This window comes from Stylophora pistillata, chromosome 13 (assembly GCF_964205215.1).
Source record: "Stylophora pistillata chromosome 13, jaStyPist1.2, whole genome shotgun sequence".
NCBI lineage: Eukaryota > Metazoa > Cnidaria > Anthozoa > Scleractinia > Pocilloporidae > Stylophora > Stylophora pistillata.
Window position 1 is genome coordinate 10,799,242 of NC_142531.1, and position 21,011 is coordinate 10,820,252.

The 21,011-nt window shown below is 39.4% G+C and overlaps 3 protein-coding genes and 1 pseudogene across 6 annotated transcripts in view; all 4 read right to left on the bottom strand.

The window, feature by feature from the left end:
* LOC111319012 (uncharacterized) overlaps positions 1-21,011 on the bottom strand; it is a 75,295-nt gene that overhangs the window by 22,986 nt on the left and 31,298 nt on the right. The window lies entirely within an intron of this gene.
* On the bottom strand, positions 12-4,853 carry LOC148717610 (uncharacterized). The gene is made up of 4 exons (XM_088743623.1): positions 4,061-4,853; positions 1,269-1,328; positions 1,114-1,171; positions 12-58 (listed from the first exon to the last, which is right to left on the bottom strand). Exons 1-4 carry the CDS (start codon positions 4,463-4,465, stop codon positions 12-14), a joined length of 570 nt encoding a protein of 189 aa, XP_088599749.1. The 5' UTR covers positions 4,466-4,853.
* LOC148717611 (cathepsin L-like peptidase) lies at positions 5,990-13,618 on the bottom strand (annotated as a pseudogene). The gene is made up of 8 exons (XR_015994820.1): positions 13,521-13,618; positions 11,790-11,896; positions 10,103-10,571; positions 9,123-9,328; positions 8,720-8,811; positions 7,888-8,035; positions 7,274-7,463; positions 5,990-6,629 (listed from the first exon to the last, which is right to left on the bottom strand). The product of XR_015994820.1 is annotated as a cathepsin L-like peptidase (transcript).
* Positions 19,870-21,011, bottom strand: part of LOC148717612 (uncharacterized) — a 31,610-nt gene continuing 30,468 nt past the window's right edge. For all 3 annotated transcript variants that reach the window (XM_088742880.1, XM_088742879.1, XM_088742881.1), the window contains exons 3-4: positions 20,492-20,800; positions 19,870-20,361 (exon numbers count right to left, since the gene is read on the bottom strand). In XM_088742880.1, coding sequence (XP_088599006.1) covers positions 20,324-20,361; positions 20,492-20,800 — 347 coding nt within the window. In that variant the 3' untranslated portion in view covers positions 19,870-20,323. The remainder of the gene's footprint in view (positions 20,362-20,491; positions 20,801-21,011) is intronic.

Consider the following 21,011-nt stretch of genomic DNA (forward strand, 5'->3'; position numbering starts at 1 on the left):
GCGAGATGTCATTATAACAAGATCAAAATTTCGGCGCGGACGTGATGGTGGTTGTACCCTGTTCAGTTGAATAACGACAATTAAGGAACTGAAAATCTTCCATTATTTTTGCATCTAAACACAAATATCTCCTTTTTATGCTTTGGAAATTGAAAATTTGAACAATCCGAGGTTTTTCCCCGAAGAAATGCCGAGAAATAGAGAAAACTTGTCGTTAACGCGGCAAATATTCTGAGCTTTGGAGACGCCTTTTCATTCAACCGCCACGACGCGTTCTTCGTTTCGATTTACACTTGTCTGCTTCGTTTGAGAAAGAAGTGATGTTTGGGAGACATTGATGGCAACATGAGAGTTTGGAAAAGTGTCGCCAGAGGTGAGTATTACGATCTTAGTTTGTTTTGTAATCAAAAGGGCACCTTTCTTGCGCTAGTCGTAAGTTAATATTTATGTGAATACAAACGCTCTGTGTTGTCGTGAAACATGAATGGCCAGCACCTGCATCCACTCGTAAGCTGACTCGCAAAACTTAAAGCTAAAAAAAATGCTTTCTCGAGGAACGTATTGTTGGCTACGTGTACCTACGTATTGTTGGCTCCGACGAAGGGCTAACGCCCGAAACGTCAGCTTTTGTAATCGTTACGGTGGCCAATTTACAATTTCAACTTTGTTGATATATCCAAATTATTTCGTTACTCCCACCGACGCAGCCCCAAACAGTTTCTTTCGAAACTATCAGCCTTTATTACGTATACCTATACCCCTGTACAGTACTTTTTTTAACTAAGTTTGCTTATCTTACTCGATCGATAAATTCTATTATTTAAATGAGACACATGTCACTGTTCCTAAATTATGAGGTATGTTGTTAATTGTCTTCAACCATAAAAGCAATTCAATAACTATTTTTTAAATAGTAATGAAGTGCAGGGTGATGTGGAGGGAGTGTTTCATCAGAGAATCATTTTATTTTAGATTTACGTGACTATCATACCTGCAGGTGCCCTCTTGTTGCAGTGCCTCCTCAGAGTCATTTACTTTTAATTAGTTAATACATTACAAACAAATTACATGTGTTATACTACAGAAATAGTAAGTTTGTGGGAAGTTGTTTACCTGAAGATGTCATTTCCTTATTTTGTAGTGTTTTGGCCATGCTTTGTGAAGCACTCTCCTAAGAAAATTCATACCAAAACATCACCATGTCACTTATTAGGACAATTTTTATAATTAGAAATTGATTCTTATAATATTATTTTATGTTCATGTACCTGTCTGCCATCAGATGATTGAGTACTGGTTGGAGAAGATGTAGATGCCTTAGTGTTTCTCTGAAAAGTAAGGAGCAGATACAACAACAACAACAACCTTTACAACCTTTATTTATTTATTCTAATTTCTAATGACTATTTTAACAAATTGGACATGCCCACAGGTAGCTAGCTAATCTAGGTGGGTCATGTCTTAACTAAGAAAAAAAGTTGGTTTACAAGTTTACAGAAATCAGGAAATTAATTAGAGAGAATAAGTATACAGGTTTACAGAAATCGGGAAGTTAAATAAAAAGAGTACCGTATTTATTCGCCTATAAGCCGAGCGATTTTTCCAACAAATTAAACTGAGAACAGGTAAATTCTCGCCAAGGAAGGGGGTTCGGCTTATAGCCGAGTATTTTCGCCAAAAAATATTTACGGGTGCTTAACAAGATTCGAAATTCAATGTTTATTCGACTGTAAGCCGAGCGATTATCAACAAACACAAATTTCCGAGATCACGAAAGGTAGGTACATGTAAATCATTGTTGGTTCTGCTCGACGGAAGCTCGAATCGCATAGGAGTTTCATCCATATATTTGAACAGCCTGGAGAGCGAATGGCCATACCGCTGCCGAAGTGCGATCACGAACCGACGGAACTGGATGATCTTTTCTTCCAGATCTTGTGGGCCGCTGGGCCAGGGTTGTCCTAGTGCGAAGGCTGATGGAATGGCGCTTTTTCCATCTCTGGTAACAACCCAGTGAGGCTCTTAAGTCTGGATCACTGCTCGACTCCTTCGCCTTTAATCCGCTTATAGCAATTCCTGTAAAAGATAACAGAGATCAATTGTTTGACTTGTTTTGACGACATGAAAAACTGGCCAATCAGAAGCGGTCATTCCCACGGTTTGTGTAAACATTGCAACACGATCTGACAGATATCGGTTGATCGAAGCTTTTCATTGTTTTAAAGAAGCGAAAGACCTACCTTGACTCCCCTGCTCTGAAAACCAGTCCAGTAGTGTTTGATCCAATTCAGGGTACTCTGGCGAAAAGCAGCCCATCGTCTTTCGCTTTGCTGACATTTTAAGCTCACCATAAAACAGGTTCGCTTGATCTTTTCGCCAGCGACGCACCATTGATTCACTGATTCCGTAATCTCTAGCGATGTCGGAGTTGTTCTCGACGGCCTCTGCTTCAGCAACGACTTTTAGTTTGAACGCTAAGTTGTGTGAAGAACGACGAACTTTCGGCATGATGATCGATTACGATAACTTTGAAAGAGCGATTGTTTGAGACAGGATTCTGAACTCAGGTGAATGTTTTGTTATGTCACGCATGGTTCTATTTATTTACACAGTAAATTCAACTTATCTGTGATTTGTTGTTACTTTCAATTAAACGACCAATAACAACTGAGTAAATAACCTACTTTTTGGTTACATGTTTCCCGAGAGGGAAGCTCCTTTTGTTTTCGGTTTATGTTAATTAATCTCAGTTAACGACACGCGTGGAGTACTTTGCAATTATTAGGTCTCGGCTTATAGCCGAATGTTTTGTGTTTATTTTTTATTTCAATGCAACAGCTGCTGACATGAAGAAGTTTAGGGTCTCGGCTTATAGCCGAGATCGGCTTATAGGCGAATAAATACGGTAGGTATAAAAACAAAGATACTACAAAAATAGTACAATTAAGGCTATACTTGTTATTCTAGAAATACATTAAAAACCTTAAGAAAATTTGACCTTTTGAATGATGTTTCGTATGTCGAGATAGGAGTCTTCCGAAGACAGAATATTGAAAAGTACTCTTTTAATTTTTCTCTTTAAGTCATGTTTTGGGAGATTCCTTAATGTAAGAGGAGTCTCAATCCAAATTTTTGTTCCAATTCTAGAAAACGAGTTCAATTGAATAGAGAGCCTAGAGCTTTGTGTGTAGAAGTTGTGCGAAGCAGAGGATCGGATATTATAGGGGTGAATATTAGAAATGTCTTGAAACAGGTCTCGAATACTTCTAGGTGCATTTTTGTGTCTAATATCAAACATCAGGTTAGCTGTAAGCTCATAATAAGAAAATTGTAGCGGTAAAATAACAGCATTGGAAAATAGAGGAATTGCATGCTGATTGCGGTCAGAAAAATAGATAAAACGTAGAGCTCGTTTTTGCAGCTTTAGAAGCTTATCAAGATATGTTTTACATGCCTGGCCCAAACTATTAGCCCATAGCTTAGATAAGGTGCAACAAGAGATCTATAGATATTTATAGGAGTGTGTTTTGGAACAAAATGCTGTAGTTTAGATATTAGACCAATGGTTTGACTTATTTTAAGTTTTATATGATCAATATGATGTTTCCAAGTTAGATGATTATCAATTAGTATCCCTAAGTATTTTATAAATTCCTTACATTCTGAAGCTACATTTTTATTCTGCTCGTTATCAAACATCATAATTTTAGGTTGATAAGTAAATTTTCTTCGAGCAGGTGAAAATATGACGAAATTAGATTTTCTTAAATTCAGTGTCAATTTATGTAGCAGATACATGATAAAATATTTTGGTATTGTTCTGGAACGATTTTTTGTGATAACAAAGTAGCAATTATGCAGTCTGGTTTTTTGGTGGGCCAAATTGGCAAATAAACAAACAAACAAAATATGGCTCCAGCCTATTTTATGTGTGTGTGAATTGTGCGAGACTGGTATTTCATTTTCAGGGGCATCAAATATTGAGTGCTTTTGCAATTATATCTATAATTATCTCAGTGTTGCTTAAACAACATTAGGCAAAAATAAGCACTGCACTTACTTGTACTGGTGAAACATAATCTGGTTCATTGAAGAAAACAGTATCAGCAATTGTAGAACACTTGTTGCACCATCGGGTTCCGGGCCGGTAAGTGGGGACATTAGCTCCAACCCGATCAAATAGACGGTAGAACCGCCACGGGACTTTTCTCTTCGACAGCTCTTTGGAGTGCTCCAAGATTGGACACGAGCAATATTCATTGGCTTCCCGAGTTGCTCTAATCCAATGCCGAGTGCAAGCCCAGCAATTTAAACTTCCGTCCACAAACCGAGCAATGGCCTCGTCAAACCGCCTCAATCGACCTTGGCATATTTCTCCAGCTCGTGCTCGCTTAATAAACCACCGAGTCCGCTCATTTGGCTTTGCATGGGAACTAAAGAACAATAGGATGGACGTCGATAACATCCAAAACACCGCCTAAGATGTCATCTGCTAAGTCTTCGCTAAATCTATCGTGTTAACGCGCTGTTTTCACTAAGTGTACAACCTTTAAACCTCACTGTACACAAGTGTATGTGCTGGTCAATGAAAGAGGGAACTAGCGTAAAGATTTCTTTCTACCGTTTTCAGTTTGGCGCTACCTTTTCACCAAAAACCGGGCGCTATACGAAACTTTTTAAAAACGCCGCCATTTTTTCGAAGTCTATGGTGCCCAGGCCATTGGCGCTAGCGCGAGCCAAGAGATCTCGCACATGCGCAGACGTTATCCAGCCCTGTTCTTTGCACCGTTAACTTTTCTTACATATCTTTGTAATAAAAGATAAAAGCCCTCAATACACTGCGCCAACTCTAGAGGAAAATAGCACAGATAGTGCGGGTACGTGTTAAGTAAATAAAAGGATCGCTCCATTGACGGCATGTTTGTTTCTTGTAATCCCTGTGCGCGGGCTGAATTGCATCAGCAAAAGCTCGCGCAAAAACTGTGTTCAGCCACCTTAAGTAACAAAGCTTCCCCTGTTATTAGGGACAGATCAAGAATTTCGAGAATCTCGACCGAGAAGTACCCCTTTTTAAAGACACAAGGAAGATCCCTAAACAAAACATCTCTCGAAGCCAAAAACACAAGACTATAAAAGTTTATGGCGCAAAGCGCCTTGCGATAAGGAGGAACATCGCTGGGTATTTGGTACGGGAGCAGAGCGCGCAAAAAAAATTAAAGAGCAGTTCAACAATGTGCAACATTTCTTACAAAGTTTAATGCAATCTTCATTTTTAGGTTTAACACTTTTTTTAAGTGGTGTATTAACGGTACATTCCCAATTATTTTAGGCCCTTTACTGGTGCGGCCCGTTAGTTTCTGTACAAACATGGCATACAAAAAAATATGTAAACAATGATTACAAAAGAAATGCATATATATACAGTTAATATTAATAATACTGAGACTAACTCATCTATCAGGACATTTGCTTTACAAAACACATCTAAAAGTGTGAACGAAAACAAATGACCGAACGTGCATTTCTCTAAATAGCACTGAATAACTTGTCTGCATAAAAGAATGTAGCGAAATTTGAAAGAAGAAAGCTTTACAGGCCAATTATTATTACAACAGCAGCTTAACATTCTTTGTGTCGGAAGTTAACCTCAGGCAACTCGTAAACACAACTAACACCAACACATCTTACCTTAACTTAATATGACGGAGCGTGAAGACTGCAGAATGAAAAATGTGAATTTTCAAATGTTGAGGACTGTCAAGAATGTAGTCCGAACGGTAGCTGCATTGAATGCCGTACGATCTTGATAAGAAGCCAGCGAAACTGCGTCACGAGCAAAATATGTCTACTCTACGAATTTAGCTAAGGAGACTTAGCTACGAATGTAGTTCGACCAAGCTACGAATATAATATGATTAAGCCACAAATATCGTACCACTAAGCCACGAGTGTAGTCAAGTCTAAGCTACGGTTGAATGTGGTACGACAAAGCTACGAATATAATACAACTAAGCTACGAATATAGCACGACTAAGCTACGAATATAGCACGACTAAGCTACGAATATATAAAGCACGACTAAGCCACGAATATAGCACGACTAAGCCCCGAATATACTCACGTCTAAGGCTACGAATGTAGTACGACAAAGCTAAGTATATAATACGACTAAGTTACGAATAAAGTACGAATAAGCCTCGAACAAAAGACGATCAAGCTTCTAAATGATGCAGTCTCACCAAGCCATCTATACAGCTTCTTGAAAAATTTCTAATACCCGACCAAGGTGCTCCGAACTATTACCCGCTCAGCGACTCCAGCAGGTGCCCCAAAAAAGCTTGAGAAAGAAAATGCTGTTTGTTTTCATAGTCACCACATAAAAAGAGAGAGGAAAAGATGAGACTTTGCTAACTACGTGTTCTTATATCAAACACTTCTTTAAATTTAATCATCTCTGATCTTGACCACGACAGCCTTCTGCAGAACACCGCAATTGTCATTTCTCATGGCGATCTTGATATATCCCTCATCTCCCCAAGCTTTTGACCAAGAATTCTTAATCAGCCAATAGGGTTCATCCTTTTCAACTCCATATCCGACAGCTAAGGCCGCGTGATCCAATGCATGAGCTGAAAACGAGGATAAGAAACTCATCAAATTGGCCACCTTCACTGGTTAGGATGAATCGTACCTCGTCAATGAAATCCTTTAACTATTTACTCCTTAACATCAGTATGCATATTCTCTATACTGTTCTTCATACACGTTCTAAGGTGCTGACAAGGAGTTTTTTTTAACAATCGAGAGCTTTTTAAGGTGGTTATCATTTTCTTTCTATTCTTGTGACTTATATATATAGATTTAGCCAAGCTTAAAAGCGGAGCTCGCATTTTTTCCCGGCACGTCTCAAGGGCGCAACGCCTTGTCCCGGCCGGGACTGGAACCCCGGTCGTCCGACTCGGAGCCTAGTGCACTGACCACCGGACTACTAGAAAAAGCCGTGGCATTGACGTGCCCACTGTACAGTTGACCGCGCATGCTAAAAGTAGCACCTTGTACGGACTCCCGTACGGTCATAAGTTCAAATTTTTTTGGCTTGATGGGTTACTACTACCAATTTGTATAATTATGGGGCTACGATCTGCGAGCTCCGCTAATATTTGAATCAATGGGTATATTGTAAGAAGAAATTAGATGCTAGTCACGCCTAAGGGTCAAAGAGTTAAAAATCCTCCACGCAGCCTTTAAATTACAATACGTGTAAATTACTTACTGCAGTCAGAGTCATAATAAATTCCTGATCCGTAGAGTTTAAAAGTCTTTGGCTGGGTGTTGATGAGGATACTGACTGGACCGTATATAGCAATGGCCTGCTTCAACTCCTGCTTGTTCCCTTTGGTAATGTTCATGTAAAAATCCAGCTTAGCACCTGTTGTGGTATTTTTAAAGTGGCAGAAGCCCTCCTAAAAAATACGATAGAAAACAAAGTGAGTCTTCGAAACAGGAGAAGGGAGATTAGTGATTGGTAGAATCTATCCGCTCTGCTTTCACTCCTGACCATTTAAAACGAATTTGATTCATTGGATGATTGCAGTTGCGCATCCAGACCGTGAGCTAAGTGGGGGGGGGGGGGAGGGGGGGGCTGTTTTTTCGTCAGTGTACACCTACCGGCTTTTCTTCCTTCTGCGATTCTTTTTGAACATAAAATATGGGGGGGGTGTGTGTAGGCACCCCGGGCCCCTCCCCCTAAATCCACCATTGAGTGTAAAAAACGTAGTCCTTATTTTAGTAAAATAAGTTCTTGACAGTTGGGATATTAACAGGAAGAGCAGAACACAATAAGTATACTCCTAAAATTGTTTGATGAAGTTTCTTCAATCTTTTTACCTGAGCCAAATATTTTCCATAACTGTCCACCATGTTTAATGACCCACTGCATTGCTCGATGTGGATATCCTCCCTTACACCCTCGGTTACCAAACCCCCACGAGCAATCTATAAGTTGCTGTTCAGACAGGTTTAGGAGGGTTCCAGTCTACAATAATATCATATTCGATAATGAAATTATGTACGGTATGTGACATCAAAAGTCTTTCACCGTCCTGGCGACAGAATTGGCCAAAAAGGGTTAGGACGTGCCCCTCCTCTACAGTCAAAACTTTTTTACTACATCTCTCAATTAGTACGTGCGCTATAATTGGTCAATTTATTGGGCCATATTTCACCATACGGCCAGCTAATTCTAATTAAGGTTTGAAGTCTTCCCCCTCTACTCGGACCCAGAGCGGACATAACAATGACCTACTTAACTTCGCTTTCTCGGTCTGTACTGTGAGTTACGGAACCTCTTATTTTCTGCTCGGATTCATGGCCTGCGTGCTTCGCGCCTTGGTTTCAAGTCCGCGGGGAAAAAAGTCTATCCGTAACTTATAGTACGACCTCGGATAGTAAGAGATGTCTCCTACAACAAATTCAAGCTAATTCACTCTCATAAGGTCCTCAAATTTGTGTCCGCTGTGCGTCGTATCCGATGAAAAACCTCAGAAAATGATAAAAAGTAGTTTCAAGGTACTCATCATCAGCCTAAAACACAAACTGAAACAAACCGGAGTAGACTATTAGTCTGACAAGCGCCATGTTCTAAGGGGACGGTGCTAACTGTCCACGATGCCAGCAACAATTAATATTAAAGCGCTGTGACATCTTTTTGTTCACAAACCTTGATAAAATAGGCCCCTTCCATGGCACCAGTAACAGAGTATGCATAACACGAGCCACAAATCCCTTGACTTCTTACCGGATTTACTGCACCTGGTGAAACAGTAGAACATTTTTCAGTAAAGTTCACTGACAGGGCTCTAAGTGTTTAATCAATAATTTTACTCATTTGTTTTCCATAGTACCACTAAGTGCTTAATATGAATCCCACCCGATCTGGAATTTTCAAGAATTGCTTTCTGAACAATTCTTTAAGCCTCGCCTATCAGTTTTTGCTTCTCGATGGAAACCAGAAGGCTGACTAATTCACTAAGGTAAGAGTGACGTCTGTGTTTTTTTTTATTAATTTTGGCGACTACTATGTTTGTTTGTATTTATCTATTATAAGAGTTCTTTCCTCTCACCCGATTTTTCCCCATTAACGGTATCAGGTAGGGTTTTGACATTGGTACCCTCCGGTATTTCAAATCTCTTCCCGCCATTCAGTACATCAGGTTCTTTATCCGTCAGTAGTCCTTTCTTCTGTCTGATCTCTTCTTCAGTCATGTCGGCCATGTGATTTGCTTTGAGTCTATAGCCAAGGTTTTGACGGTTTCTGGACTTGATAAACCTGTTGATCGAGTTGGTCAAGATCAGTGATCTGTTTACATATCACATTGTAGTTAAAAACCTCCAAGAAGCTAAAGTTAAACGTGTAGCAGTTCGTTTTAAGGCAAATCAGGGAATTCGGAAGAAATACAGACACTACTATAAGATTTTATGTTTAAATCTTAAAAGGTCTTTTTTATTTCAGGAAAAAAAATAGGGTGATTTCCTAGGTACAAATAAAAAAAATTGTGATCTGGTTCTCACTTCTGGCACATATCGAAAACGCTTAGACTGTGGCCGTGTAGACTTCGTATCTCTATACACGCCCATTGTCTCCCTATCTGTTTCAATTATTACCGTTGCAAGGACCATACTGTAGTTCGGACCAAATAACGCAATCTTCAGATAAGATCACTGTTAAGAATAAAAGTTTTCTTTCTCTTTGCCTGGTCCACCTGAACTGGTTGTGGCTAGTACAAACGGAAGATAAAGTCCTCTCACGCAAGTAAACTCGTCGAATTGGCACCCAACACCCCTCTACGTTTTACACACGTTCCGTGTCGATAATGAAAAATGGGATGAATGGCGAGACATGGCGGGAAGATGAGAGACCCTGGGAACGAGGTCGTGGCAGAGGCAGTTCTCTCAGTTCTCCTTATTAACGACCTACAATTACCAGCGAGACAGTCTGACCGCCAAGGTAGGTTCCCAATCACTGAAGTGAATGCATAAACAACGGAGTCACACAAGATCTTAAATAAAGATTAATAAGTTGTTGGTTGCCATGCCGACCCACCTCAAGTTATGTCTGTAGATGTCTTTCCGTGACTCATGCTCTCGCTTTGAGATATAAATCTTCTTATATCTCGCCTTGAAAGATTGAAATAAAGTATTCACCACGTCTTCATAGTGGCGCATAACATCTTTGTAATCAGACTTCTGGTCCACATTTCTGAACGCTCCCGTACTCTTGGGAGCTGGTGACGGTCGAGTCTGCTTCTTGTCCTCAAGAGACTGCTGGAGGTTTGAGGTGGGTTCTGTGGGCTCAAATGTGTCTCTGTTAACCGTCGGCATTTTGTTTAAGGAATCTAACAGCTACTGCAAAGGATCGGCTTCCGTGCGAGAGGGAGGTATGACTAAATTTGAGAGGTGAGGCAGAGTATACGGAGATCCTGATGTACTGTGCGGCATGAATTCCACAATAGGATTGATCTCACCAAGGGACTTCTCCAGTTTCTCGTGGGAAAAATCAAAGCATTGGAGGTCTGGATAAATGATTAAAATCACTCAAAACTTGATCTGTCTCGCAAATTACGGAAGCCGAAAAGGGACAATCCAAAAATATTTTTCAAATCCCGAAAATTATTTCAAATCGCAATATTTATTTTAAACTCACTGTCGAAAAGTTTGACAAATCCAAAGATATTTTGCAAATCCAAAAAAAACATTTAGAAATCCCAAAAAAAATTTTAAAACTCCGAAAATATTTTGTTAATCCAAAAAAATATTTCGAAATCCAAAAAAATTTTTTCAAAATCCGAAAATATTTTGCGAATCCGAAAAAATATTTTGAAATCCAAGAAAATTTTTTCAAAATCCGAAAATATTTTGCAAATCCAAAAAAATATTTTGAAATCCAAAACAACTTTGTGTTAAATGGGAACACTAAGAACTGTAGTAGGATCGAATCAGCGCGCGTGGCGCAAGCTGAAAGCAATCAAGACAACTTAACGATCGAGACAGTAAAAAAAATAGCTGTACATCTACAAAGGCGAACGATTAAAAAAAGACGCAATCCCTGATGTGCGTACCCATTTTAAACAAACTGAGACATTTCTGTAAACACACTGTAGTTCCTGTCACCCACAGGGAATTAAAAGAGACTTCATAAAAGGGGAGACCCTTAAACTTCTAAGAACAAACTCCTCTCAAACAATATTTGAGGGCAAAATTACAAATGAAGCGCATTTGCTAAAGAGAGGCTACCGCGAGGACCTCATTAGCACAACCCTCTCAGAAGTGAATTAAAAAACAGGAGATTAGCTCTTCAACAGAAACAAAAGACGAACCAACGAATCTTGCCTTTTGTGTTACACAATACCAACCATCAGTGCCAAACCTAAAGCAAATTCTCATGAGACACTGGTATTTAATAGAAACACAACCACTACTCAACGAAATATACAAAAATCCGTTTCTCGTATCTTACAAAATAGGACGGTCGCCCAAAGACATACTCAATGGGGCCAAACTTTGAATAGGCGCTGGGGAGCCAGTGCCAAACCTAAAGCAAATTCTCATGAGACACTGGTATTTAATGGAAACACAACCACTACTCAACGAAATATACAAAAATCCGTTTCTCGTATCTTACAAAATAGGACGGTCGCCCAAAGACATACTCAATGGGGCCAAACTTTGAATACGCGCTGGGGAGTCGTGTAGGCCTGTCAGCCACATTTTACAATAATTTCCCGGCTAACTATTTCCCGAACAGTGTGTTCTGAATGAAGGTGGTTTCTTCTTTGTAACCCATAGTGACGTAGCCTTCTCTTCAAAGTCCTCACGTTCATTGAAATCCCATGGTATTCTGCCAGAAAGTGAACAATTCCTTAGTAACGAAATCCCTTATTAAAGTAATGTTCTATAGCCAATCTTTCGTCTCCCGAGCTGGACAACACACTTTCCTCTTCACGCCATTTTAGTGTTCCACAACAACGGCAGAATGTTTCATTGTTCCCATATTCTCTTCCACATTTATGACAGAACATGTTCTATCTTCGTTCCTTCGCCATTTTGTATGCGGGATGATGCGGGATGTGGCAAGAAAACACCGGTGTAACGCTGGGTGACTGCTGGCGCAAATAGCACGTGACAAAATATTTTTTTGGATTTCCAAAATATTTTCGGATTTTGAAAAAATTTTTTTGGATTTCTAAATATTTTTTTGGATTCGCAAAATATTTTCGGATTTTGAAAAAATTTTTTTGGATTTCTAAATGTTTTTTTGGGATTTGCAAAATATCTTTGGATTTGTCAAACTTTTCGACAGTGAGTTTAAAATAAATATTGCGATTTGAAATATTTTTCGGGATTTGAAAAATATTTTTGGATTTTCCCTTTTCGGCTTCCGTACAAAAAATATACATATCGATACACTCATAGTAGGAGTAATGAATTTACCATTATGCCAAGGAAATATCAAAACAAGCGCCGTGACTAGTCCAGAAAACTAGCGCCTCTCTTTTGACTAATCGTATTTCAAACTTAATAATATACATGAAAAAATTACTTAGTTCTGATTGGTTAAGATGAATGCAGTTTTCAGTTAGTTCATTGCAGAAGAGAGATAATTCAGTGCAGAAGAGAGTTAGGCCCTGTTTACAAGCAAGGAGGGTAACTCTTGTGCTAGGGTTACCCTAGCAGGCGGGTCAAAGATAGCCCGGGTTTACGAGCAAAATTTCACAGCTAGGGTTACCCTGCCACCCGGGACAACTAACCTATGCTTGGTAACCGCACGCATTGTTATCAATGTTCAAAGGGTCTGGAAACAAGTAAAAAGTTGTCCTGGGTAGGCGAGTTATCCCCAGCAGAGCGTTTACAAGGCAGCTAGGGTTACCCTAGCGCTAAGGTAACCTTAGTGCTCAGCTAGGGTTACCCTAGTGCTAGGATAACCCTAGCTGCCTTGTAAACACGTCGATGAAAAAAAAGAAGAAATGTGGGAGCGTTAGGGTAACCCTCCTGCCAGGGTAACCCTAGCTTTAGGGTTACCCTACCTGCTTCTAAACAGGGCCTTAATTCAGTGCAAAGAAAGAAACAAACCAGACATTCTGATTGGTCAGAATGACTGGTCAATGTCAATGTCAAGGTCAATGTCAAGGTCAATGTCACTTGCAGGGTTTGAATAAATTATTTTTACTCGAGGAGCGCGCGCTTTTCTTCTGCGTAGTTATGAGAAGCTACCTCGTATTTTTTCATGTATATTATTAATAGATAATCACATGATTTTCTCGTGCAGGGGCACTTCAAATTACAATACTTGTAAATTACTTACTGCAGTCAGAGTCATAATAATTTCCTGATCCGTAGAATCTAAAAGTCTTTGGTTGGGTGTTGATGAATTTCTCTATTAGCTCGAAATTTTTTTTTTTCAGGAAAAAAAACAGGCTGATTTCCTAGTTACTAATCAAAATAATTTGTCATCTGGTTCTCACCTATCGAAAACGCTTAGACTGTAGCTATGAGACTTCGTATCTCTATACACTCCCATTGTCTCCCTATCTGTTTCAACTTCTACTGTTGCAAGGACCATACTGTAGTTCGCACCAAATAACACACTCTTCAGGTAAGATCACTGCTGAAAATAAAAGTTTTCCTTCCCTCAGTGCCTGGTCCACCTGAACTGGTTCTGACTAATGCAAACGGAAGAGAAAGTCCTCTCACGCGAGTAAACTTGTTTTCGAAATTTCAAAGGAAACATTATTCAAACTTCTTGAGGGTATCAGTTGTTGTTTAGGAATTTCAAGCGATTCAATTAAAATTTAAAAAGATATATATACAGTATGCTTATGCTAATTATTTTTAATTTGGCCTTTCCCTCTTTTCTTTAGGCTTAATATATTCATGATCAGGTGTCGGTATATCTATTCGCCTTTGGCTCGTGATTCACAAACTCTTTCCTAGAAGAATCTTTTCCCAGAGAGGGAAAGGGGGGGAGTTGGAATGCCATTCCATCCCATGGTTACCTTCCGCAATTCATCAGCCTTCCCTGACAATCCGCTGGTACTCAGTTTATTTATACTCCTCGGCCTTAGTGGAGAGAGGAACAGTGGGAGTAAAGTGCTCTGCCCAAGAAGACAATGTAGTGAAAGACCCAGTCATTTATCAGGCCCAAAGCCATATTTAGAAATCAAAATGTTAAGAATAGAGAAGAAGGTTCTTGGGCTCTAACCCGGTCTATTTTGTTTTTATAGCTCAGTGATAGTTTTATTGTATAACTTTTTACAATTTTTGAAACCACCACCTTGAGAAAAAAAAAGTAGTTTAGCTTTGCATGCCCGTTAATTAAGTTACCCCGCGGGCCTTGAGAAACGGACCCCAGGTCTCGAGTTCGATCGGACCGCTTGACCTACAGTCCACGAGCACAAAACATGACGAATAATTCAATTTTCAGACATACCTATGTCACGTGATTGCGCCTTTCGTTGCTTCTATGCCTCAGAAATTTCTGGAAGAATCAAACATTGAATGCGTGTTCAATTCCAACTTATTTTTTCATCAAAAATCATCTTGGGTACACAATTGACATACACTCCGCGTAAGAAATATATCAGAACCTGCAATGACTCGAAATGATCAATTTTATTTTAAGTGTTGACTGTACCAATAAATTTTAACAGCTAGTAGAGCAAACTCATTCACACCTTTTCCTCATTAACATTATAATTTTCATTTTTCGTTTACTTCAGTCTCATTTGAAACAAAGTTAAACAGAATGAAACAACGAACCCGTTCTACCTTGAGAATTTTTTTATCATGGGTAGTGTTTTTTTCTTAGATGTGAGCAAGAAAGAAACACGGAATTACTGAGAAATTGTTCCCTGACCTTCTGATGTTCCTCGATCTGATGATTTGCATAAATAAAGTTTTCGTGGTCAAAAGTCTATGGCTTGTGCACGATCTGTTGAACTCTTTATTGTTCTTATCGAACGACAACCATGTGTCACTTCCTTCTCTTCTAAAAACCTTATGCGGCAATCTTAACTCAGGAATGTCTTTCTATATGATATGGATGCAAATAAAAGTTCAATTTTTTCTCCACCTTACCTTCCCTTCTAGCGATCGTATTTTTTACAAATTGACTTTCAAAGCCTCACTAGATATTCAACTGTCACAATTTACGAATTCATTAAGAGCAAAGTGCGTTTCTAATTGTCTCCTTTACAGTGCTTGTCTTACTTCATTTATCTTCCAGCAGTATATAAACGGACTTAACGTCGAGTTAAAGAAAACGACGATAACTGTTATTTCCCATATGACAAGCACATACGGGTGATATGTTTTAATATAGAGAATCATAATTTCCAGTACACTATATGGCGCATAACAAGCCACTAACCCTACCTGTAAGCACAGTGAGAGCGCTGTACACCGCCTTTTTGTATAGCGGCGCAATGTTCAATGAATTTGGTTGGCCTACTTTGATCGAGCACTTGAGTCTGATGATGACTGAGAGCATGAAAAATCTTTGCGTACGAAGCAATTGCGATTACAGGGCAAGATGGTACATAGATACGACCAAACCAAACGGTTATATTGTGTTCTAAAATGAGGCATAAAGCAACGAAAATAGATAGAACCCAAAATGTGGTCACAACGACATATATGCGCTTCAAAGTTACAACATGTCAATATCTCAGCCCCAATAACAGAGCGGGAAGTGTGTCCACGCCTATGGCTGTCATTGTCGACAGAGATACTGTGCATAATGTATAGCTTGCTGCGTAAAGAGCATAGACAAGGTATCGACAGATCTAGAGACTCCAATGTTCGTAAGCTATGGACATCCAGTAGCTAACATAGAGAGACTGGCTAACAACACCAACCAATAGATCAGTTGTTGCCAGAGAGCGATACAAGAGTTTGGACGGTGGATGAAGGGAAGAAACTCTTCGAAGGGAAACAAGGATAAGAGAATTCCCAAGGCATGTTGTGAAGATGAAGAAAATTCCGACCCCTGAGAGAGTTATTGATTGATCTCGTAATCCATCTTCCATAGAGCGAGAGCATCGCTTGCTTACAGATGTCTTCATCTATGTTCCAGTTCCCGTTAAATTTGTCATCGCCATCGTTTTTCAGTCGCTTTGCGTCTCTCGCAGGCTATGATCTGACCACAACGGAAGATACTGACTTCGTCTTTAGAGCACCCACAATGCCACAATTTAAAGTCTGCAGTCAAACTGTCTGCGATGTTAATTTTTTTCAGGACTTTTCCCTCGTATGAATCTTCAGAAAGACAAATACATAAAGACATCTGTGTAATTTACATTTCCTAGCGCAACAAATTATCCGTCTCTACCTAGATGAACTTTTGCAACTAGAACAGTTACTAGGGTAATTAAATGTTTTGTGTCAAATTTATTTCTGTGCAGTTGAGTATTGCTTTTAAAGTTTTTCCGCGTTTCACTCTCTGTTTTTGGATCTTCCTTTTTTCATTCTCTATATACTCTTCTCTTTTATGTCGGAATATTCCTGGTAATTTTCCCCAATGATTATCTGCAAAAGTTAATATATTTAGAACTGTGATCCCATTTTTTCTCAGATGCGCGTCTGACTATATCTATTTAGAACATAGCTAGCAGAGTCGCGCAATCAAATTCATTATACGTAAGCTTGCTCAAAATCCCGATAGTGCACGCTGATAGCGTCAGCAAATCCGACTTCGCCAGAAACTTTTTTTTTTCGCGCGAGCGGCCATTGTTAGCGCGGGGAAATATAATATATTTCGCGAAAATAATGAATACAAACAGAAACTCGGCCTACTAGTCCGAAAACGAAGACAATGTTTCAACCGTTTCCCTTGGGCTAGAGTTCTTAAATGAGGCAGAAAAAGAGAAAAACAAAGGAAAAGGAGACCCGGCATCAGCGCCGTCACGATTCGGTTCAAATGATATTGTTGTCCCGGCGTTTTTCGCGACGGATTTTCATGCTCAATTCCACCGGCTATGTTCTAAAACAATTGGTTCATGCTTTCAGCTGTGCACTATCGAGGTATGGAGCACGTGGGAAGTTTGGAGAGCACTCAAGAAGCTAGAGTTTCCCTCGGCTATCGCCTCGGGCAACTCTTACGCTTCTTTCGTGCTCTCCAAACTTCCCGCGTGCTCCATAACTCGATTGTGCGCGCTAAAGCATGAACCAATTGTTAAATAAGATATGGAATTATTTTGATACAAATCCAACTGTTATGTATACCGTAGGGCAGGTGATCGAGTTTTCGTCGTTGCAATAAAAGGTTTGAGTTAGGTACCGATTAGCATTAGAACTAATATACTGAGAAAAGATCAAGACATAGGTGACATTCTTATCATTATTTGTCGAACATGTGAGCTGTGTTTTCAATTTTGCGAGCACGAGCAGTTGTCAAATTTTTTTCTTGCGAGCAGTGAGCACTTTAGAAAATACAGATGGCGAGCAGCGAGCACTTCGAGTACTTCGTAAATTTTCCGCTCGCCGAAAACTCTCTTTTATTAATAGGATACGTTGTATTGCGCTAAGTAATAGCCAATAATCTAGCTAACACTTCCAAAACCGAACAATAGGTGCAAAGCTAGGGCGGTTCAACCAGTCCCAGCATCTTACAACCAATTGTGCCCTGCTTAATGCCAAATTATGTCTCAGTCGTAACTACACGTGAGTCAGTTGGGGTGGATGCTTAAGAACTTCAAGAGTTTTTTCTCAAGGAGATGTACGAGATCCAAAGCCCGCGATATAAAGTTTTCCATCTCTTTCAGCCCGACGCTAAAATGGAAGGTGTTTTTTTTGGTTATCTAATGTAAATAATGTGACATTCGGTCTAACAAGCATCTCGGGCTTCGGTTTTGATGATCGGCAAACTGGTTTCCCGCTAATTGACTGAAAAAGATTCAACGCAATGAAGCTTTATTTATCTGGAGGTTTCTCAGAATCTAACCAATAACAGCCGAACGGATCTGACAAACCCTAGTGGTATCTCTGAAGATCAAATAGTACTAGTAATAGTGTTATTTCTCTAGATTACTTTCTACCTTCGCGGGTGCTATTCGTGAAGAATTCTTACATTTCGTGTTTCCGCATGACATGGAAACATAGTTTCTAGACATGTCTCCTCGTTTAGCTAAGCCATTAGCTTTTGATCAAAATGATTAAAGTAACATTTCATTTAGGAATTTCTCTGAGCTGGTGAAGCCCAAACGACCGAGGGCTGTTATTAATGCTGTTTTGTTTAATCGGGTTTCGTATGCTACCGTGTGGCATCAGATCATAATAGCTATTATTACTAGTGGCCAGGAAGCTTCCAAGGTTGAAAAAACCGCTACTAAATGCGATCCGAATACACAGTTTAAAAATATTGACTCCGTTCATTTTATTTCCGATTACCCACTTGAAAATCCATCATATCTTCAAACCCTGATAATTTGCTAAAAAAAATGGGAATTTATTAGATGAACATAGGTTTGCAAATAATGTGTAATCCACACAAGATTATGTCACCTCCAGTCACGTCGAGCTTTCTCTTAATTTCTCAGAATTTCCTGGTAAATAGATCGTGTTACAGTCATGTTTCCTTGCTCAAACGAAAGAGGGTTTAAGTCATTTGGTAAAATACCCGGGATACTGATCAAAGAAACAACAATTGTAAGGCTAGCTTCAAGCAATGAAAGGGTATCTACTGAAGGTACAAGCAAAACCAGTAACTATTATATATGGCTGTCTCACAAGGACTGGGAACTACCGAATTCACGAATTTGATTGGCCGAAATTAATAATAAAAGCGGTCTAGATTTTTCCATCTAGACCGGCATCTAGACCGGTCTAGAAAAAAAAAAGGTACAAAGAAAATAAAAAAATTGGGATATGAGACACAGCCATATAAGAAACATCTCATTAACCGAGCTAGGTCGGTCTGTCTGGGAGAATCTTGACCTCGGTCGCTGGTACAGACCCCACTGCGTTCGGTCTGTCCTGGCGATCTCGGTCAAGATTCTCCTATACAGACCTCCCGCTCGGTTTATAGCCTGCGACCAGGCCTTCTTTTTTTTTCATCTCCCTGAACGGGATCAGAATGCTAACTAAGCAATCAAGTTAACCCAACTGGGAGCTGGTCACGTTGTGAGTTCGTGATATACCTATAGATGATGAAGGAACAAGTCAATAGATGAAAGATCACATATTTGAACTGCGGAACTGTACCCCTCTCAAGCAGAAAGCCTGTGACGATCAAATATGACAAAGAATAAGCCAATCAACGAAATGCTTGTCATAGAGCTTCGTGCGTTTTCCCGATAATACATACAGCGCCTGCAAGTCAGCCACAGGCTGAACTCTTGAAGACTGACTGAAGCCAGAGGTAAGGATGTTTCAACCTCTTTGTTTTAACCATATCACAACTGCTTTATCGTTTATATAAATTCTGTAAAAAAATAATTACGAAGCAGGATTAACAAAATTTCCTGCAATCGAGAACAAGTTAACGAGAATACGAGCATGCGAGCAGTTGCAAAAATTTTGCGACCACGAGCAAGCGAGCACCCGTGTAATTTTTGCGAGCAATTCGAGCAAATGCCAAGTTTTACGAGCTCTTTTAAATTGAATGGGACCGTTCGATACCCCTCATTTAAGCCCGCTCACGCGATTGTTCGAGATGTTCAGTTGTCATTTTTTCAGTTTTGGCTTTCTCAATGCCGTCCTTAATGATAACAATAGTAGTATAGTTTACGTTCTTGGGCATTGATGTGTTGTGAGTCCTTCTTAGAATCACTTTAATGCGCGCCTAACTCAGTGTCTCAGAGTCGAATCCAAAAGATATTTGTGCTTGCGAACAAAACCTTTTTATTTAGGCGTTTCTTTGACAGTGCGACCAGAAAACTCTCTTTAATCAATTTTTCAATGAAAAAAGGTTTCTTTTCAAAGCATGTCACCTCGCTCTATGTTAGGAAATCCAGGGCTCAAATAACGCTTTGTAAAACGGCTTAAAATACAAAAGGTAAACGTTAAAGAGGTTAACCATTGCACTGAAACATAATATTTGCATCTACACGCAACCTTGTAAAATCTATTAGAGAGTTTTCTTAGAAGAAATTTTCTAAATTAGCTCATTTCTAAGGATACAAAAGCTTTTCTTCTGCACAAATCAACAAAATTCACTGCAGCTACTAACACGAGTTATATGTTAGAAGTCTTAACTAAATAGAGGAAAAAATGAAATTCAATTCATGAGCTGAATTATTCCCATTCCGCAGTGGGAGTTGGACTTTCTGACTTATGCAGCTGTGCCATCCTGTGGGTTGTCATTGGCCCCTGAAATTAAATCACAAAAATATAATTATATAATTTGCATAATCATAAAAAATGGAATTAGTTTTAATTTAGAAGTAATGCTGGCTGTTATTGTCAAAAGAAAATCTTTTATGAACAAACCACACTTTACCATCTGGTTCTTCCAATACAGCATAACAAAACCTTTGAATCAAATCATTTCTTGCTATCTCCTCGCGCCCCAAAGCTTGAGCTAGAGCTTCGTAATTTGCCTGACCTCCCATCATTTGACGCCACTTGTTTAAGCATGAGAATGCCCTTTCGTACACATCATCTTCATCAATCTGTATCTGTACTATGATGGTTTCTTGGAGGCCCAAAGCTCGGCTGAGACGTTTCCAGATTTCCACAGTGTGTGCGGCAAGTTCAGCAATTTCTCTGTCTGTGGGTACACCTTCTTTCAACACACCTTCTATTCTCACTGTTAAGAATGCAGTCATTTGCAAATACAAGTCAGTTTTTATGTCTGCTAATGAAATTTAAAGATGGTTCATCTTTCAACTAATAAGTCCATTTATTCACATTACCTGATTTGCTGGATAATTTATTTAAACTCAGTGTGCGTTAAGAGAAGTAACTTCATTGCTTGATGATAAATTTTAGGGGCTGAAAAGCTTATCTCAATTTAAACA

Coding starts and splice junctions, on each gene's coding strand:
- LOC148717610 (XM_088743623.1), bottom strand. CDS start 4,465: ATGTTATCGACGTCCATCCTATTGTTCTTTAGTTCCCATGCAAAGCCA. Junction 1,329..4,060: donor ATTATGTTTCACCAGTACAA/GTAAGTGCAGTG, acceptor CTTACTTTTCAG/AGAAACACTAAGGCATCTAC. Junction 59..1,113: donor TAAGGAAATGACATCTTCAG/GTAAACAACTTC, acceptor TCAACTGAACAG/GGTACAACCACCATCACGTC.